We start from the raw sequence: 21,342 nt of genomic DNA on the forward strand, positions 1-21,342 counted from the left end.
TTTTGTTGCCATTGGAAACTCCAATCATAGCCCACTTACCCTTGATCGGCAGCTCTCCTAGCCAGCTGGAGAGCTTCCATTCTGCCCTATACAGTCAGGAGCTGGGGGTCAATCCCCTAGGCAACCAAGGAGGTGGGCCTTCTGTAGCCATGGGCACACCAATCTCACCCCTCCAAACCCTGTTAGGCAGATCTGTCAACCAACCGCAGACCTCCCGTTCGGCTCTATGTCTGCGTTTTTCTGAGATTGGAGTGAGAGAGTGTGTGGAAGGATTTGGGATTGTGCTTTTGGCTGCTGATGCTTTAAAGAGACTGTAAGAAGCCTCTTATTTCCAGCTTATGGCCTTGCTGTGGGAAGGTCTTTGGGTGAGGGTGCCTTTTTTCCCCCCACCCCACCCCTCACTCTGTCTTCCCGGCCCAGCTCCACTATGGCCAGTCCTTTGTCCTCCTCTGATCCAGCACTCTGGTAGCACTTCCCTTCCCACCCTTCCTGATCAACGTATTGCAAACTGGGAGGGTGGGTGGAGGAGAACTTGCCGAAGTCTCCCTGTGAGTTTGGCATCTCCAGGTGTGAAGAGGGCCATTGAAATGCCCAGGGTTCTGACAAATCACGAGACTAACAAATCATTTCAGCAAACGTCAATTTCATGAAGTTTTGTGATTTGCGATTTGTGGATCACGGCAAAACATGAAACACTCCTTTCAGGCTTTTTTCATTTTGTGCCTGTGTCTACTGTGTAATCCGCCTTGAGTCTCAGTGAGAAAGGTGGACCATAAATAACATAAATAAAATAAATAAATAAAAGGGAAGGCATAGAGGCAAGGGAAGCATTGGAAACTTATTACCGTTGTATCTGAAGGTCTCCCAGAGGGATGACAAACTCACAATCAAAGAAAATATGAAATAAAGTTTCAGTTGTCTGAAACCCACAAACATACAATCTATTTGAGAAGAATAATCATTGGAATCTACCTGCCTAAACAATGGAGGGAGAAAAGCATTTTGTCTAACCAAAAGAAAAGCCCTATGATAACTGCAGACAGTCCAGTTGATGAAAATAAGATGGGAGGGTAAGAGGGGCACAAACAAACAAAATTTAAATTATACTCTATGAGATTTGCCAAGAGCCAATGGACAGCCTGACGTCTCTAGTGCTCTGTCTAATGATAGTCTAGCAGCCTGTGGGCCAGTGGACAAGAACCACGTGAAAGCAGCATTGAGGTTTCTTCATGTTGGGAAGGGTTGTGCTACAATTGCAGCAGAACTTTCCAAATTCATTTCAGAAGAGCATTTGGGTAGGCGGGTGAAGGATGACATCTGGGACAAATGTTCTTTTGGGGGTGAACTGGCCCTTTCACTTACTGGGAAAGTTCTGATGGGCTGCTGCCACAGAAGGTCACTGGCAGCCAGAAGCTAGCTGAGCCAATTGGCCTCTGTGGTCAGCTTACCCCTATTGACATTGGTGCTGAGGTCCAAGCCAAGCAGCCCCTGCACTGTCACCAACCCTACAGGGGCAACTTGGCCAAGGCCTTCTCCGAGGCTTTTAAAACATCCCTGTCTACTCTTGCAGTTTCTTGATTCCCAGCAATACAGGAGAGAGCAACTGGTATTGATCCCAGTGACAAAGGGATAATGTGAAAACACACTCAGTCGAGCAAGCAAGCTGTAGGAATACTGTGCACCTCCCCACTATCTCTATTTCATTTTCTTTTTTGAGGTGCTGGTGGTGATAATTTAATAGTGTTTTGCTGTGGCGGTTGCTGCAATGCATGCGATACAATTGAATAAAACTAACTAATTTTCTCATTTTTCTTTAGAATTCCATGAACTTGCCACCGGACAAAATGAAGTTACTCAGTCAATATGACAATGAGAAGAAATGGGAGTTGATTTGTGACCAGGTAAGTGAACAAGGAGCTTTCCCACAGAACAAGCTTTAAGCCTGTTTGAAACGGGTTTTAATTTTATAGCTCTTCTGCACCCCCCTGTAACGATTATTGTTTGTCAAAATCCTTGACCCTTTCCTAGGACTATCCATCCCCAAAGTTCCTTAGGTGGGAATCACGACGGTTCAGATGGGTTGTGTATGCATGCTTCCCTGGAGAGGTGTCTCAGATATTTTCTAAACAAATAATGCATGCTCTTGTACAAAATAGTGAGTGTTCTGTTTCTGTTTTTGTTGTTTTGTTCACCTCCAAGAGCATTATGAGAAAAATACCTTTGCTAGTGTTCAGCCCCATAACTCAATCAACAGAGCACCAAATTATTAGTGGGTCAGGTTTGACGTACTTGCTTAGGCACCAGAGAGACAGAGTGGTGGATTGTTGGGTGTGATCAGGTGACCACTGAACTTTTGGAAGGAGAGGATTTGTCCCTACCCTACCTCTTCCTACTGACCTGATTTTCTGTACAGAGTATGTATGCAGAAGATCAGATAAATATACCAAAGTTGGGTGTGGACTGCAGGTGTGATCCCAAGCTTCCGCGCCCTGATGCATGTAATGGCCATCTGAATTGCATCCAAGTATTAGGCATTCCTTTGCTATGGACTGGAAAGACCTGAGTACAAACACTTGTGCCCCATGAAGCTCCATGCGAGGCTTTGGGCAACCCAAAATCTCTTAGCCTTATCCACCGCACAGGGTTGTTGTAATGACACAATCAGATAATTGCGTGTATGCCATCTTGGAGATTAAAGCAGGACAGAATTATGCTGTGATTCCTCAGTGTAGGAAGCTAAGGATTGGTATGTGGCTTGGATAATCCCTGGAAGTTAGTTACATCCATAGTTACCTGGACTCCAATTCTCCCTGTTATAGCACCTGTACTTTGTAAATCACTATTCTTATTTGGTCTTCTTGGGAAGATAGCAGACGGCTTTTAAAAATGTTGTTAGCATCCGTATGATACACACAGAGTTCTTAAGGCCTCAGACCCTTCTTGGGTCACAAGAAGTTAAATCTCTGCATGGGAGATGGGGGCACCTCAACTCCAGGACCCTGGCCCCAAATACTGCCTTTTCAGCACCCCTACTCTGCTTACCTCCTATCCTAATAGTGGGATTTGCTGAATATGTTTGAATTGCAGCATGTGTCCATCTTATGAAGTATTCTGTAAGCTGTTACAGAGAATGAATTAGAGCTGAGAAGACTCATCCAAAATATGTAGTGTGTGTGTGTGTGTGTTCATGAGAGGGAGGGCGAGGTGTAGGCAGTGATTCTTATTACGGGAATAAAAATAACATAGGAACACAAGTCTTCACCTGTGACATGTTAGAGGGTGTGCATCAAGGAAGCCTGCTCTCCTCTGCTCTCTTGGGACATCTGATTGTCCCCTGCGTTCACTGCAGATGCCCAGCAATTTTCACCAACTTCCCTTCCCTCCCTGCCCTTTTCTGCACCCATGCCAAGTCCTAGCCTATCTGAGAATGTGCTTGGGCTCATGTTAACAGCAAGGCTCGTGTGGGGTTGATGAAAATTTTGAAATTGCCGAGCCTTTTATCACCCCCTGATTCCTTCCAACTTCTCATATTAGTGTTTTGGATAACATACAGGAGAGGCTACAGGCAAAGGCTGTATGCAGATGTACACCATCTGAGTGGCAGGACTGCCGTGGGAGCATATTTATTGTTGTGTTGTTGTACAAAACTTCAGGGTCACGCTTGAGAGACGACACCCCTTCTACCATTTTGCAGCAGAAACTAATTCTGTGCAACACAGGCACCACAAACCCACCCCTATTCGTTCCTCCCTCCCCAAAGCAGTGTTTGTGCTTTAAAAAAAAGATTGAGAGATAAAAGGCGGAGGGAGGCACCAAATAAACTTTTAAATGGGTAAACATAAAAAAATGGGTAAACATATAAGCACTATGCAGGGGGAAAGGACAAAACTGAACGCTAAATTAGTATTCAATTTGGAGAGAAGGCATTAGCAGCATGAAGGCAGGGCTAAGCCAAACTCACTTCACAGGAGTAAAAAACTCACACCGATTCCTGCTTTCAAGTAAGTCTATTCACACCCATGCATTAGTTTTCCAGAGAACAGAAAGTGATTTGAGTGAAACACTGGCACACCTAACATCTGCTGTCTAATAGGGTCAAACAGGTTTTGTTAGGCTTTGAAACAATGCGAATACCTGCAAAAGCTCTTGGTCAGAGGAGAAAGTGAGGTGCAAAACCTTGCAAACAGTGCTCCATCTTTCAAAGCCCTCTGAAAATACTCCTGTGGCTCCAGTCTGAGAGAAGAAGAAGGAGGCCACTAACACTCCCTCCCTCCTTGCTCAAGGATCCACAAACAAGCTGTTGGAAGACAGGGTCACTTCTCAGTACGAGCTGTTGGCAGAGACGTGTGCAAAAATATGACTGTGAAGCTATATATTTCTCAGCTAATAAAGGAACAGGCTTGTGAATGATGCTGAGAAGACAGAAAGAAAGGGGAGAGGAATGACTCACTGTGAGCCGTGCAGATGTCTGTGAAGGATTCAGCCCTTCACAGATCCGTTTCGACAGTTCTGTCACAAGGGCTGTGGTGTCTGAAATGGAAACCTCTGGAGCTCTGAAGGTGTTCCTTGAACACTTAGGCAGTGGGGAAGGAGAGAGCAGCTTCCTTCCTAATTCCCTGCCCAGAGCTGAAGTGAAAGCAGATTGGTCTCAGGGCCTTGTGAATTGGGCCTGCCGGCATCTGTTGTGACTCACTGCAAATGCCAGCAAGTGGGGGGGGGGGGGAGTCAGTCTCTGCTCAGGGAGCATGAAAGGCGTAGGAAGTGGGGAGTGGATATGAATTTCCTTCTTGCAGGTGTTTGATTTGTTAAGATATAAGTGTAAATGTGTGAATGTGTCTGTGAAGAAGGAAAGCAAGAGTGGGAAACATGAGTGGGAAATGGGGAGAGGACAGCAGGAGTCAAGAGAGAGAGGACAGCCCTGTCCTGAGGTACACAAAGATGATGGATCTGGGGTGCCAAGACACAGACATAGAGCTCTGACCCCCCCCCCCCCGCCCAGGGGACAATTCACCAGGACGTTCTTCTGCTCAAGTCCTGTCAAACTGAATAGGAGCTGTGCAATAGCATTATTTTTCTCGCTTCTGAGCATCACAGTCAAAACACCAAGAGAGAAGCAGATATTATTTATTTATTTATTTATTTATACCAATAGGGCTACCAAGGTAGCCAACAAATGAAAACAAACTGATTAAAATCTTGTCTTAGAAACCACTAAAACCAGCACACGGACACATCATTTAAACAATTAAAACCAGAGGTCAAAATAAATACAAAAGATAAAAATAACAGTTAAAACATTGAGGAAGGAAGAGGAATCACTGAGGGATTGCTCAATGAAACAAAAGTCTTCACTTGCTGGCAGAAGATAGCAACAGAAGGGGACATAGACCTGTACGATATCCTTCATCAATTAGGGCAACTGTCATTTTGGCCAGTCTGCAGGAAATCAAGTTACTATTTCTGGATGTCAAGGCTCTAGGCTGTAGCCTTGAACTCTTTCAGTTTCCTACAATGTGCTTTTTGGTGTGAGTCAGCCCCCCGCCAGCTGCCACCCCAAACTTTTCCATATCATAGCGAGAAGAGCAGCCTCAGTGTAAAACAGGCTGCTGGACTAGATGGACTGCTGATCCAACCCCTGGCTGAGTCCTGGCGCCTCCCCCCAATTACTGACCACACCATAATTTGTTTCAATTCAGGGACAACTGTCCTTCTCACGATCTTGTGTTGTTAATTTTTGCTATCTTTTGAGAGCCTTTTTTGTGTAGATTTTATCACCCAGGATGGGCATGGACATGAAAAGCCAGGAGTGAGAGTGAAACAGCTCTGTGTGTGCGCGCACATGGTCCTGTGCGCAAGTACACTCAAAATAATGCACTTTAGGAGACTGCTCTTAAATATTCCTCCTTTGTGTGATAAAAGTTGTGTCATTTCTTCCCTCCCCCCCTCTTTTGTCTTCCTACAGGAAAGGTTTCAAGTTAAGAACCCACCTTCTGCCTACATCCAGAAACTGAAGAGCTATCTAGACTCAGGTGGATTCAGCGGAAAGGTGACTTCTAATTGGGCTGACATGGCTTCTTTCTGCTTTTTTCCCTGCTTCCCATTTCTCTTTTTTCTCTCCATCCCCTCCCAGTGAAGATTTCTGCATAACTTACAGATCTTACATACAGTATGTTGGGTTGGATCCAGAGAGCCATGAATGGTGCTTCATTTGTGGAACAGAACTTTCCTTCCTTTCGCTGCTACCTACAATAATCAGGAGACCCCAAAACAGTTCTGAAAGTAGTGTGGGGGTCTGCAGTGGGAAGAGTCAGCAAAAATTACTCCCCTCCATTTGCTGGCAGAAAAAGAGGTTTGGATCCAACCCGTTGTTCTTAAATGAAAGAAAATCTGCATGGCTTAGCAACCCCTTTGACTCACAATTAACATGAGATTGAATGCAAAATGCACCTTTCCCTCCCAAATATTGATTTCTGTTTTGTCAACAGGAGAAAATAATACAAATGTCATTGAGTCCAAGCCACACAACCACTTGGTGTAGGGTTTTATTTTCCCCCGTACTGGTGCTGGGCAGTGTAGTCTGAGCAGAAATTGCAATTTTGCACAACATCATGGATTTGCAGTGGCATGCAAAATTTGCAGCATGTAGTACAAGCTGCAGTTTTGTACATCCCTGCACACCTTGAAAAATGTGAACTAAAGCAGCGACATACAAAACTGGGATTTCTGGTCATGGTTAACGATCCAGAGATGCCATTTACACTGAGCACAGTACTGTATAGCTGTGTGCACAGTGCTTGCTGGGAAGAAGTGATGGTTGTACAAACTGGCTCTTGTGCAAGTGTGTCTGGTTTGCTTAATTTATTGAACTTGTACCGGAAGTCTGTATTTTGCGTCAGAGATGGAGCTGACTCATTCTGGTTTTTTGAAATGAAGCACCCAAGTTTAAGAAATGTTGTTAAGTACCTTTGGTTAAGAACAACATACATGGCCTTGAACGCTCCGGAATCTGTACAATAAGCAGAATATTTCTCTGATCCAAATTGGATTTCTTGCCTCCTTCCTTCCATGCAATAAATAGGGAAGCAGCAATGAGGAAATGGTCACCCCTCCCACACACATACACCATTTCAGTATTTAGTGCAAGAAAATGTGGCCATGTAAACACACGGAATGTGGCCAATTCGTATAAGTTAAGAATGTTAGTAAGAACTATTAGTTCTATATTGGTCTTTAACTTCTGAAGAAGATATTTTCTTCTTCTTACAGTTTAAGAGGCGGGTTCAAGAGTCAACCCAGGTTCTTCGGGAGCTGGAGATATCTCTGAGGACAAACCATATTGGGTTCGTATTACCAAAGGCCAATAAGATTCTTGTTTATCTGCTTGTTAGGAATTCTCCTGCTGGCCGTTCCTTGCCATGCGCGACACACAATTCCCCTCTTCTGTGCTTTGAGGATCTGGAGGGCCCGTGACTGTGCTGAGTACTGATTATCTCTTTTTTGCACCTTCTATCTCTTTTTTGCACCCAGTAGAAGGCAGTTCTTAAGGCGGTTCTCAAAGCAAATTGAGAATTTTATAAGCATACATCTTATACCCATGAAGATAGTTTCAGGTGGGTAGCCATAATGGTCTGCAGTGGAACAGCAAGATTCGAGTCCAGTAGCACCTTCAAGACCAACATGATTTCCAGGGTGTAAATTTTGATATTGAAGCTACCTTCCTCATGGACAAAGTGTGCTTGACTCTCAGAAGCTTATACCCTGGAAATAGTGGCTGTCCTTTAAGGGGCTACTGGACTCGAATCTTTTCCATTTTATACACAAAAGATGGATGGAAAGTGCAGATTTCCCCTAGCCTGGTGCTACATTTTCCTTGCCACAGTTCCTCACCGTCTCTCCCCTCACCACAATACCACCAGAGGGCTTTTTTCCTTATGCTGTAGCAATAAGCCCTCCAGCGGGGCAGGAGATGAGAAATAGCAGCCATGGACCATTGGGGCATAGAGAGTGCAGAGAAGCCCTGAGAGCAGGTGGAGAATCATTGCCACGTGGAAGACATCTTGATCAGCAATACAGTTTTTAATGAATCTGTGTGTAAAGCATAGTGTTTAGGTGCCCATATTATTAAGAATGCTGTGCTTCCAGAGATAGCTCAGTCTGGAAACACATGCTTTGCACTCAGATGGGTCAGTCCCCGACACTTCCAGTTTGAAAAAGAGCTCAGGGGTGGAAGTGATGTCTACTGATGGTCACAGCAGGTAACAGTAGGCCAATGAGCCCTAGGGCCGGGCACAGAATAGGTCCATCACCATCAGCTCTACCTTCAGACCATACTACCATGTGTACGAAGATGTGTACTAAGGGCTCTTGAACATCCTGTCGATGATAATGTGTTTCAGATACACAGTTCTTCGCGTGATGGTATAAGAGGGAGCAAAAAAGACACACAAAGGGAGAGCCATTCCTGAGCCTACATAGCTATTTGTGCTTCTTCTGAGTAGACATGAATGATTAAGGAGCCCTTTACCTGTGCCAGAGAAGGTGCATAATAATAGGAGGCCTTTGCCAAAGTTTCTGTGATTGTTTACACCAGGAAGGAAGTGGTTAAAGTGTTCTTTGCCCGTGTCTTGGCTTTTTTGTTGAGCAGTCATACTAGGAGAAGGATCTTTAGGGTTGATAGGGGCTAAGTGGGGCCCTGGATTGAGGCTCCAGTTTACCAGCTGCACAGCCCTAATCTGTGATTTAGACCTGCATATTCTTCTCCCTTTTCCAGCCCATCTTTGCAATATTTTTTTACATATTCTTGCTCTAATAACTTGTCTAATGAACAATAAGAAACAAAACTAGAGAGAATACAAGACAAAAAAGGGAACAGAAGTAAATACAACCCTCTCAAGGAGCCAGGAATTGAAAGCACATTAAGAATATTTTGTCAGAAGATGCGTGAATGTAAATGTCAAAGCTGCTTTGCCTCTTCCATTAGCAGCAGAGCTTTCCCCTGGCACTGTTCCATCCATCCCGTTCTTGGCCCAAGTGAGCAACCTGAGGTTTGTGCCGGAGATGTCGGTCCTCTGTGGAGAAGGTGACCCCAGCGTGTAGGAGGCAGCAGCCGACACCATTAACGACAGTGATTTATGCAGGCTAATTAACAGCTTTGGAGGGGAAGCGTTTATCTCTCCAGATTGATTGCCTTCCAAGTAGCCCAAAAATAAAAGAAAAGCGAACAGTGGAAGCCAGCATGCACGGGTCTCGTCAGCGTTTTGCGACACAATTTATGATCATGCCCTGTGCAGTACAAAGAAGTACAGAGCCTGTGCTGCAGGAAGGACGTCAGAGCCTTGTGAAAAGGGTTCCAAGCAGTTTGGGGGTTAATCATTAAATTAGGTTTTGCATTTGACCCATATTATAACTCGCATTAATATCTGTATTGGCCAGAATGTCAATGTGATCTTAAAATAACTTCCTCTTTGTTCCCTCTGTGCCATGAGGACTCCAAGTCTCAACAGGATAGCCCAGGATAACCCAATCTTGTCAGATCTCTCTCTCTCACACACACGCAGCAACTCTTAGACCTAAGCCTAAAAGGTCTGTGATTGTCCCTCCATTAGCCACAGCCCTGGGGTGAAATCACCATTTCATTTACCCAAGATGAGAATTGGCATTATTCTGCTTTAAGTTACTATACAGATTTTTTTTCAAGGAATTCTGTGAATTCGGCTTTGTATTTGAAGAGAATTGTGAAGTTTTGTGGGGTTCCGGGGAGGATAAGAGTGCTGTGCTGTGGGCCTGATCAAGATTGGCTCCCCCCCACATGGCATTTTTAAATTGCTTTAAAATGGTGACAGTGTCCTCATGGCAGTCCTGAGGATGCTGTCATATTTAGTTGGGCCTCCAGAAGTTTTGCACATCAGTTCAGAAAATAATTTTTTCTTTGCTTGCATGCATTTAGACACTTACCTATCTAAATTCTTTGTGTTTTAAAAAAATGACACCCTTTTCTTATTTACAAAATCTTTCTTTTTTACCCGCCACAGAATTGGAATCAGATGGTTGTTTGTAACTTTAACAACCCAGTACTGTTCTTAACTATACAGTGTAGATCAGGGAATGCATTTTTGAATGCTCCCATTATATCAAATGCTCCCTGCAGACAGAAAACGGGGAGCTTTCAGGGAGATTAATGCTAGGTGAACCTTTTAATTGACATGCTAGTTTTCTATGCATAGGGAATGTTGGATTTGACGAGGAAGGTTTCATGCACACACAGTCCCCCAATTGTGTTCTGCTGTGGTACTGTATGGGAAGACTTAAAAACATGAACATGGTCTCAATTTGGGGTTCCTGTTTGTAAAGTGGAACAATTAATAGCTTATCATGCAGGATGATTGTGTGGATTAAATGGAAGAACAGTAAAGCAATCTGTCAATTATGAAATAATTATATAATTGTTTTGAAATAATTAACGATATGGCTACAACAGTATAGGAGGCAGAGAGATGTTTGTGTCTGTCCAGAAAATACCATAAAAAGAGGCATAAGAAAATGAGAGCATGAAACTCTGGAGACATGGAGAATCTGAGAGCCATCATGGTGTCAGACCAGAGTACAGGAGACCCAATTTCAAATCCCCACTCTGCCGTACAGGTCACTGATGCGGGATCATTCACCTGCACACACTCTGTTTTTTAGCCTAACTTGTCTCGCAGGATACAGTGAGGAAGGGAGAGACACATAGGCCTCCTTGATCTTGGGGGAAGGGTGGGATAAAAAAGGACTAGCTAGATCAGGAATCCCCAACTTGGTGCCCATGGGGGCACCATGGTACTTGCTAGGACCTTTCCTACTTCCCACTGAGATTTTTTAGAAAGTGGGCTGGGCCAGGTAGGGCTTTTGCCCAGCAAGGCTTCTGATTAGCCATTGGAGATGTGATTGGCAGATTAAAAAAAAAATATTGCTTCAGCAGCCACTGCCACCACAACATAAGGATCTTCTTCACTGTGTGCTTAAAGATAAGCTGTGGCAGCCTTTGTATTTCTGGTTCCTCCTACTCTGGCAACCATTTTATGGCAGACGTTTTGTGGCTGTGCCCACCACACTATATCAGAATTCCAGAGGTGCTGTCAGGGTTAAAAATGTTGGAGACCACAGAACTAGATTCTCAAGGATGAAGAAATGTGGCTGTGTACCTCTTCTTTTTAATTCTGGGGGAAAAGTGAAATGTTCTTTCTTCCTTCCACCCCTAAGCTGGGTCCAGGAGTTCCTGAATGAAGAGAACAAAGGACTCGATGTCCTGGTGGACTACCTGGCATTTGCTCAGTGCTCTGTCACGTAAGTAGCTGCTGCAGCTTGGCGTGAGAGGAAGGGTGCATTGGGTGGGGAGGGCCCAGGAGATATTGGGAGGAAGCAGCTGTGCCATCTTTGTCTGTTATTGTGAGTCCCAGTCCAGCAGAGAACATCTACATGTGCTTAATAACACACATTTTACCCTCCTCTCCACCTCTCTTTCCCCATTGTTGAATAGTAAGCCGTATGACACCTGATTTCGGTCAGAGCTGCTGTGAAGTTCTTCCAAACCAAAATAATTTTCAGACACTGAAATAATCTTCCAACTCACCATAGCAGCATGCAGTGGAGAGACAAGTGTTTTTGTGGGCCAAATTGGCTTGCAAACAAACTTTCAAGTCATATGGATCTTTTCTGACAGAAAAGGTGTTTGGGGCAAAACCCCAAAGGAAGAAACCCAGTCAGTGTTTTGTTTTCAGTCTGGTTTACTTAGCTGTGGCTGCTGCTAAATGGCAACTGGGCTGTTATACAATTGCTTTTAATTAGATGGCATGGAGTCCTCATTGGGATTCAGTTCCCCCTGGCTGGCAAGGGCAAATTGGGGCATTAAAACAGCCCCAGAGCAAGCAGAGCCAAGGAGACTCTGTGGTGGTAAAGATGCCGCCAGCAGCTGTTCCGCTTGGACCAGCAGCGACGATGACAGCAGATGTAGTCTTGCTTATAAAGCAAGCCTATACCCATCATAGCTGCTGCTGTGGCACAGCTGGACTAGTGGTTCTCCAGGACAGCAGCCCTCTGCGGGCTTTCCTGGTAAGTTAAAGGTCTGGTCCACCCCTTTGGATGGAGCCAGGTTTTTGTTTATACCCAAGACTTGCATACCCCTGTGCAGCATTGACCCTTCACGCTTTGGTAGCCCTCTTAAAGAACTATTCTTTGTGAGGCCATTCTATGAGAGGAGCATGGTGGGTTTATGGTTGCCCTACAGAGGAATGAGCAACTGGCTCTCTGAAAATGCACAGAGAGGTTCTCTGTCTAGCCCGTTAACTTCTTCATGAGTTAACTTCTTTAAGAGTTACACAGTGGAGAGGTTGCATCCCCAGTGGGGAGCTTTGCTCTAAAAAGATCGCACATTCCATTTAGCTGTTATATGTGCTTTTTTTGCATAATCTATTCCGCTTTTGCTAATGTGGGGGTGGGGAGGAACCTCAAGCAAACACAGTCTGTGCATTTTCTTGCTTTTCTCTATAACCATGAGAGCCAGAAACTTGCTTTGTAAGAACTCCTAAAGGACAAGAATAAAGTTTGATCGGAAAGCCTATGCTACATAATAATGGAAATGTCAGCACCTTGGAGAGCTACTGCTAGTTCAGATAGCTATGAGTCATGTCCAAGCACCAATTTATGAGTTCAAGGGACAGGGCAGCGGGATAGTATCATGACCTCATATAGCAGTTTTAAAAGTATTTAAGACTGAACTGTGGATATGCCCTTAGTTTTAGCCCTGCTTTTCTCTAGGATCTCCCCATTGCCCTTTGCTAAATCCCTCCTGATGACGCACGCCTGTTTTTACATGTGGCTCCAGGTATGATATGGACAGCACTGACAATGGGAGCCCGGGGTCCGACAAGGGAAAAGCCTTGGACAGATCTGTGGAGGACCTCAGCAGAAGCAACTCCTCCTCCCCCACGCAGGGCTCCTCCAAAACAAGGCACCCGACTGTCAGGTAACAGAATTAAAGCAGCATAGCGCTTTCAGAAGACCTTCCCTTATCCTGCCCAGTTCCTTTTGTTTAATGGAAGTTGGAACGCAACAGATTGGCCATACCCAAATTCTAGGCTGTGTTGCAGGCAGTTCTGAGTTTCCTTCACCATTCCGTTTCCCCCTACCATGGTGAGAAAGATGATTGGAAAGGCCAGAATGACACCCAGGGACAGCTTGGTACAAGACCAGCTCAAAGAAAATAACAACAGAACACCGCTGGTGGTCAACTACAGTGCACAACTCAAGCCAGTTCAATGCCTTATTAATGGCGTACAACCCATGCTGGATTATGACACTTCCCTCACACAAGCACTGGGGGAGGCGACCTTTTCTTGCTTACAGACAGCCTGCTAACCTAAAACAACTACTCACCTGCAGTGATAAACTACTTAAAAGTAACATGGACTCTGCAAAAAACCAAGATGCCAAATTTGCTCTCATATAGATCCTAGCAACACCATCAGTGGACATAACAATGTCAGCCGTACCATCTCAGGTTCATACTCCTGTTCATCCTCTAATGTGATTTAATGCCATCTCATGTCAGCAATACCCTTCCCCCCTCTACATTGGACAAACTGGCCAGTCCCTTCGACAAAGAATTAATGGACATAAGTCTGACATCAGAAACCACAACATTCAGAAAACTGTGGGGGGCATTTTAACCTTCCAGGACATTCAATTGCTGACCTAACAGTAGCAGTTATCCCGCAGAGGGATTTCAAAAGGAGATTAGAAGGAGAGACTGCTGAATTGCAACTGATAATGAAGCTCAAGACCTAGATTGAATTGAGACCTAGGCTTCCTGTCTCATTACCAATGCTGATTTCTCCACACCCACCACCCATCTGCTTATCCCACCCTATCCAATCACACCTGCTATTGTCCTTCACTTGCTGTTGTCATTCAACATCTGTAATCACTCCACTCTCCAAGATATAAGAACAGATGGACTTACATTCTAGCTGTATCTGAAGAAGTGAGATGTGACTCCCAAAAGCTCATACCCTACCAGAAATTTTGTTAAGTCTTATAGGTGCTACTGGATTCTTGCTCTTTTCTCCTGCTACAGACAAACTAATGTGGCTACACATCTTGATCCATTCCCTTTCTATTCCTGTTCCCACCGTTCTACTCATCTACAAGCAAAGGGGTTCCCACGTAGTTCTCTTCCCAGTGGCCTATGCAATGTGCCTTTTCCATCTGGTCATAAAAATCCAGTCTCCATTTTCCCCACAGCATAGCTTTCATTTTTCATGAATGAAACAACCTACTGTTGCAGATTGCACAGTCCATTCCTGCTGACCAGAGTGGATTCCAGTATTTTTTTTTGTTCAGGGTTTTTATGTACTTTGAGAATGTTCCATGGAGATGTAATAATATAACCAGTGTTTCCCATCCCTTGTTCCTCCCCTAGAGATCCTTTAGATTTTTATACTCTCAGACAACCTCTGTTTGGGCTGGGGTTATCATACATGCTAAGCTAAATGTGAAACAGAAGGAAAGTATCAAAACACAAAGCACATTAACTTTACAAATGCAGACATACATAAAATCTGAGCTAAATACATTGTAAACTTGGAAGCCACTTGGGTTAGTATAGCAAATCAGCCATTCTGTGATCCACTTCAAAATCTCATGTGTTGAGCAATAAAGAAGGATGTCCCTTGCACAATCACATGATTAGGTGGGGCTGCTTGCCTGTTCAAGGGTGCTTCCAACTGGAACTAACTGGGAAGAAAATTTTCATGCAGCTCCTCAAATTTGCATGTGGTAATTGGTAACTTTAAAATACCCCAATTTTATCAGTTTTGAATCTAAAATTAATTTTCCTACTTCAGGAAAACAGTAAGGGGAAAAAACAAGAAAGAGTTTGTTATGGGTCTTTCCCCCTTAACGGTATAACATATTGCAGTGGAAAAGTAGTTCCTTCTGCATTTTCTGTTAAGCACTGAAAAGGTAACCCACTTTTCAACTGATGTTTCAGACATAGTAGAAAAGCTGCTTGCTTTTTCAGCAGGGCAAGTAACTGCTTCTTCCAGGGGTGCTCTATTGGGCAGGAGCTCAGTTTTAATTTGGAAGTCTTTCAAGCATCCTCCCAGTTGTAGGTCATAAGGTAAGCAAAAGAGTGGCCTTCAAAGGAGTAGTGAACTGGATTAGTAGTCATTGGTACTGCACCGTTTAAGAACTACTAGACTGCTCTGTCCACAATCCATTTTCCAGATTTCTCTTTTGACTGACCACCCTAAAAATTGGCTTTGAGGCCTGCTGCATTGGTTGCCTTGCTTTTGACAAACAGGCTCTGGCTTTCTTTCCCCATCTTGCATTTTCTCTCTCTGCCTTCTCCTCTTGTTCTAACGTGATGCTTCTTTCGCATGCTTCCTTTGGGACAACACTTCACGGTAGGTACCCAGCCTGTGTTCTCTTTGGTGCGGGTGGGGAAGAAGCGTGGGGAAGGGAGTTGGCCTGCTTCTGTTTAGGCTCAGAAAATCAAGAGATGCAGAAAAGAATAACGTAATAAAAGCCATGGACATCTGTTCCACTCAACCATAGTACCTTGAAAAAAGAGGACCAAGTTTATAACATAACTGGCAAATCTTAAGGCATCATTCAGTTTCTAATATGGAGGCTGCACTGAGGCTGCCCTTTCCAATTTTTTTTCCCTCACATGGTTTATCTTACATATGTCTTGGCAGAGGACATTTTGTTATATTTGCCCTAAAGATATTTCTTTTAAAAACAGACCCTGGAGGGGAGGGAGGGGCCTTGGGACTTGCATCTGGTTTGGCTAAATGCTGTTGTGACTAACAGCTGCCCTGAGGTTTAAGGCTAGCCTGGCTCTTCTGACCTGAGGCGGCTTGTCGCTGTGCCGAGAGTCTCCATCGATGGACTCTGTTCAAAACCGGAAAGTCCAAAGAGAGAAGAGCTTCAGGTATAAGCTCGTGAAATGATGGAGCATAGGATATGATACTCTGTTAGGCAGGAAGGCAGCAATAAGTCGCAGTTATTTTGCTGGAGTGGTTTGGGGCTTATTTTTTTAAAGCCTCTCTTTGTGGTTCCATAAAAATCCCTTCCGCGCCCCACCATGGTTCGAGGGGCCGGAGCCGGGTGGGGGAAACGTCCACCTGAAGCATCCTATTTTTCCCTCCTGTCCTGCAGGCTTCCAATCCTCCACCTCCTTCAGGTGTTGCCATTTGAACCAGCAGATCCAAACATTCTTTCAACAAGTCCACCCAAGCATCCCCTCCTCCAGCGCTCCCGGGTGCGAGCAGGACCCTAAGCCCAGGCCATCTGTCAACTCCTACTCACCCCGGTGAGCCTCTCTCCCATATATCCAGAAACCACCCCCACCCCCCATGAATGCAGTCAGATGGCATAGACTGGGCTTGGCATGGCAGTGGCATGCTCTCCCCTCCTAAGCTTTTGTGGTTTTGAAGCAGTGAGTCCTTTGAAATCTGCATTTTAAAAATCCCACAGTCTGCAGTCCTAAAATCTATATCCTGGAATTCAAATGAATTGCATAAAGCTGGGGTGCTTTGCAAGTATTTGCATGCTTACATTTTGATTGCACAATCATTTGGGGGCACTATTTGGAATTTTTCTTTTTGCTCCGGTTTATTTATTTATCTGCTTTTAGTCATAAAAGGGGCACTGGGAGAAACAACAACAAAGGCAATGGGATGTAGAGTGGTCATGAGGGAGGGGACATCCCGGCCTTTGAAGCCACCCCTGCACTTTGTGCATCTCCAACGTCCATTTCAGCTCCCCACTCCCAAGTCATGAGGTCTAAAAACTCTTCTGATTTTGAGGCTGAAGGGCTCAGATTCTCCGAATCACAACAGCCATATTCTACATGACTATCCACATTCTATATTCTGCTGTGTTAACCTGTAGACCCATTAAACATTCTCTCTTCCATAACACATTGACCCTTCCATGGCCTGTTTGACCCCACCCTTCCAAGCGCTCTGCTGAGGTGGTGGAGATAGATGGTGGTCTTCTGTGAATTGACTGGAGTTTCCCTTTGGTGGCAGCGTCTCCTAGACTGTATTTGCAGCAGTGACTTTAGAAGTTAAAAGTGATTTTGTAGTGCAGTCCTGCTGCCCAGCTGAGCCATGCCCTCCCACACGCTAAGCCCTAGTTCATGTGCTGCTATGCTAGGTGGTGATTTGCATCCCTCATTCTGCTGGGTTTTTTTCTCCTTCAATTTATTTCTGCCTCAGATTCAATCCGGCCCACAGCAGGAAGGCACTTCGGAACTCGCGCATCGTCAGCCAGAAGGACGACGTTCATGTCTGCATCATGTGCCTCCGAGCCATCATGAATTATCAGGTGATGGAAATAATGCTGAGTTGGGGTGCAGGTGTGGGGAATGGGGGGATAGAGGGACATATTAAACATGCTTCCTGCTTCCCCCAACTCAAAAGCACAAGACTGGGGAAGTTTCCTCAAGTAGCATGTAAAAGAACCCATGGAGACATCTCAAGAGCCACATGACAGTCGCCTTGTGGCATATGAACACACGAAGTTGCCTTCCACTGGGTCAGACCATTGGTCAATCTGGCTTGATATTGTATACCCTGACTTGCAGAGGCTGTGCAGGAGTTCAGACAGCAGCCCTTCAGAGCTCTGCATCTTGGAGATACCATAGTTTGATCCTGGAACCTTGCAAAATAGACTTTGAGTTATGACCTGCTTTTGAGGTGTGGATTTGAGGACCAACCCCATAAAGTGGTGGTGATTCAGGAGTATGGAGTAGTTTTTCAACCAAAGTGGAAAAGAAATTGGCGGGAGGGTAGAATTATTAAGCACATTTTTGAAATTTGAACTTGTTTGCCAAATACTTATATTGTCTTAATTTTAACTCTTGTGCAGCATTTCCAATTATGAGTGAATTTTTAGATTTAGGGATTTGCAGGAGAGGGGAGGTGGAGCAGATTTGAGATTATAAATTCAGTGTCCCTGAAAGAAGTTTTTTTTTTAAATAAAAAAATCAGAATTTGAACATTGGAATTTTCAGATACAAATGTTGACAGCTGATTTGGTTTTACTGTTAACCTTGAGCTGTTGAAGGCCAGCCAAGACAGCAGAAATTCCTCCTTACTATTAAGTAAACTATGAGTGCTTTCATGGAAATCTTACTTTTTTGTACAAGATAGTGTGGAATTCAAGTGTTTTTCAGGTTTTTAGAGGTCATTTGTGTATGGGTAGGAATCCACAGTGGCCATTCTGTTAGTAGCAGTGCCGGATCTAGGCACGCGGGCGCCCGGGGGCAAACCTTGCCTGGGAGCTCCGCGCGCGCTCCCAGCGCTGCGTGATGATGTCACTTGTGACGTCATCACGTGGGCGGGAGCCATGCTCAGCAAGCCGCGCGGCAAGCCAGCTGCCCCAGCGCACGCTCTCGCTGCCAACGGCTCCGCGGCTCACCAGGCGCTGGGGTGGCCGGCTTGTCGCACGGCCAGCTGAGCGCAGGGCTAGGAGGCCCTCTGCACAGTTAGCGCGCCCCACTGCCCTGTGCCGCCCGTGCGGCAAGCCAGCCGCTCCAGCCCACGGTGAGCCGCGGAGCTGGCAGCAGCGAGGGCGTGAGCTGGGGCAGCTGGCTTGCCGCGCGGCTGGCTGCACGCGCGGCAAGCCAGCCAGCTGCCCCATCAACGGGGCTGGCGAGGGTTTCCCAACCCTGCGCTCAGCCTCCCAGGCATCTGGCAGCTGCGCCCGGCGTCTCTTCTTTAGCGGCGCCGGGGGCAAGCTACCCCCTTCCCCCCCCTGGATCCGGCCCTCATTAGTAGTTGTTAACAGTGATATCTCAATGGAGCCTCCATGTGCAGAGACAGTACTAGATGCTGGGAGCAGATAGTAGGGCTGTGGTCTTCATGCCCTGCTTGTGGGTTTCCTGGAAGTATCTGGTCGGAGTCGTGGTGCTGATTCATAAGGACTCAATTTGTCTAATTCAGCAGATCTCTCTGAAACAGTTTCTAGTAGGCAGATCTTTTAATATGTGCCACTTGCAAGGGGTGCAGCAAACCACTTTTGATTTCGCAAGACCATTTTACTGCATTGCTTTGGGAGGAAGCGTCCCCTTCATGGTGCCCCTTGCTTCATGGATGGGGCCTTGAAAGAGGGTGGCATCAGGTATTACCTGTGAACAGAGGTTGAAAATGGTTTGAGAGAGACTTTGTGTCTCATGGCAGGCACACATCTCTTGTCCCATCTGGCTGAAAAAGTTTGGGAGTAATACAAGAATTTGTCTGACAGAAAATGGAATTGGGATGAGTGTACACACCTCCATCCAAACTGTCCTCATCCATACTGTCCTCAGTGCTTCCCAGACTCCATTGGGTTGAACCTAGTGGTAGTTTTCCAGCAGCAGCAGCAGCCGCAGAAGAAGGCAATTTTTGCAGATTCCACCCTCAAAATATAGAACCATATTTTCCCTCTCATGCCATTCCTGAGCCCCCCCCGTAAGAAACAGCCTTTTGGGGAGCTCAGTGGGCTGCAGCAGAAGGGGGGGATGGTAAAGCACCACCCTGCTGGCAGAAGTGCTTTTTCCTAGCTGAAGATTACCACTGGATCCAACCCCACTCTTTCTCTTCAGCCTCAGTTAGGAGCAGCCACTCTTTGGCTGTGAGTTCTGTGAAAGCAGCCGGCTATCCCCAAGGCCTCTTCTTGAAGAAGAATCTGCTTCCCAATCCTTGGAGTTGGAGGAACTTGAGGGGTGGGGCACCCACCACTACTCCCAGCTTGGTCCTCGTTCTTCTCTTGTGTCTCTAGATAATCTTCCATGTGTGCTAACTTCCTCCCTCTCCCTCCCCACAGTCTGGGTTCAGCCTGGTGATGAACCACCCAGCATGTGTCAACGAGATCACACTGAGCCTCAACAATAAGAGCCCCAGGTAAGGATTCTGACCTCCCTCTATTTCTACAATAAACACCACACCCCTGTTCTTAGAAAGTCTTGGTCCCTTTATCCTAGATTCCAGGGGAGAGGAAAACTCTGGGGTGTTGGTGATATAGAATTTGCTCTCTACACATTCTCAGAGTCACTTTTTAAAAACTATTTCACACATTTCCAAGATGTGACATCCCCCAAAATTTGCATCTTCCCCCAACAGCAACTTGACTCTCCTCTGTGACTTCAGCTGCCCACATCTCTCTCTCTCTCTCTCTCTCTCTCTCTCTCTCTCTCTCTCTCTTCTACACCTTGGTGACATTTGGTGCCTGCTTCTTGACAATTTCATCATGAATATAATAATAATAACTGTGCTTATATACTGCTCTTCTAAACAGATTAATGCCTCACCCAGAGCGGTGAACAAGTTAGTATTGTTATTATTCCCACAATACAGCTGGGGAGCTGGGGCTGAGAGGAATGGCTTATCCAAGGCCACCTACTGAGCTCATGGCAGTAGTGGGAGTCGAACCAGTAGAGTGCTGATTCGCAGCCAAACCACTTAACCTCTCCTCAGTCTACCCTTGAATGTATGATGCTGAGTGTAAACAGTGAGACTTCCTGCTGCTTTCATGCCCTTCTTGCAGACTTCACTGCAACACCTGGCTGGCCATTGTTGGCAGAGCTGGTTCTTTGGCCATGCCAGCCAAGCGACTGCTTGAGGTGGCACCATGAGGCAGAAACAGATGCAGTGCAGGGACATGGTTCTCTGCCATTGGTGGTATGGGAGGTGCCTGGCAACCCTTCCTGGGCCTTTGCCATCCCTAGACAGTCCAAGTGAGGTCCCCACAGCTATGCCAATGGCACAGGCCCATGGGTGCATCTTGCTTTGGAACAACCAGGTACTTAGAACCAGCCCTGATTTCTGGAGGCAGAATGCTGGACAAAGTGGACTTGAGGCCTGATCTAAGAGTACCCTTATTCTCCTGCAGCCTCCCTTGTGGTCACTGCAAGTGATTTGGGGTTTTCTTGACCCCTCTTTTTCTTACTTCCTTGCAGCCTCCATCCTTAGCCCCATCATCCTTGAAGCTGCCATTCTTCCAATATCCACACACACCCCATCTCCCTTTGTTTAGTCAGCATCCAAACACCACCACATTAACTTTCAGGACAAAACTCTATGGGTAGCTCCCCACCAGTTTGCCACAGAAAAGTCCACCTGCAAAGACAAAACATCTAGAAGACTCGAGCAAATAAATCAAGCTTTGTTCTATTGTGGAAGGTGACTCTCTAACGCTGCTCTCCTTGGCACCTCACAATGGTCCCAGTCTGCCTGCCACCATCTGTGTTTGTGCTGCTCTTCCATGTCCAGCCACCTCCTGGGGAGAGCATCCCTTTCAGAACCCTCCCTCTTC

General features: G+C 45.7%; 1 protein-coding gene across 1 annotated transcript in view; it reads left to right on the top strand.

The window, feature by feature from the left end:
- FMNL1 (formin like 1) overlaps positions 1-21,342 on the top strand; it is an 86,218-nt gene that overhangs the window by 26,099 nt on the left and 38,777 nt on the right. Inside the window, exons 2-8 of the mRNA XM_054995337.1 lie at positions 1,818-1,901; positions 5,963-6,046; positions 7,267-7,340; positions 11,242-11,325; positions 12,863-13,003; positions 17,265-17,373; positions 19,855-19,931. Coding sequence (XP_054851312.1) covers positions 1,818-1,901; positions 5,963-6,046; positions 7,267-7,340; positions 11,242-11,325; positions 12,863-13,003; positions 17,265-17,373; positions 19,855-19,931 — 653 coding nt within the window. The remainder of the gene's footprint in view (positions 1-1,817; positions 1,902-5,962; positions 6,047-7,266; positions 7,341-11,241; positions 11,326-12,862; positions 13,004-17,264; positions 17,374-19,854; positions 19,932-21,342) is intronic.

The sequence above is a fragment of the Eublepharis macularius genome, chromosome 12, assembly GCF_028583425.1.
Source record: "Eublepharis macularius isolate TG4126 chromosome 12, MPM_Emac_v1.0, whole genome shotgun sequence".
Classification (NCBI taxonomy): domain Eukaryota; kingdom Metazoa; phylum Chordata; class Lepidosauria; order Squamata; family Eublepharidae; genus Eublepharis; species Eublepharis macularius.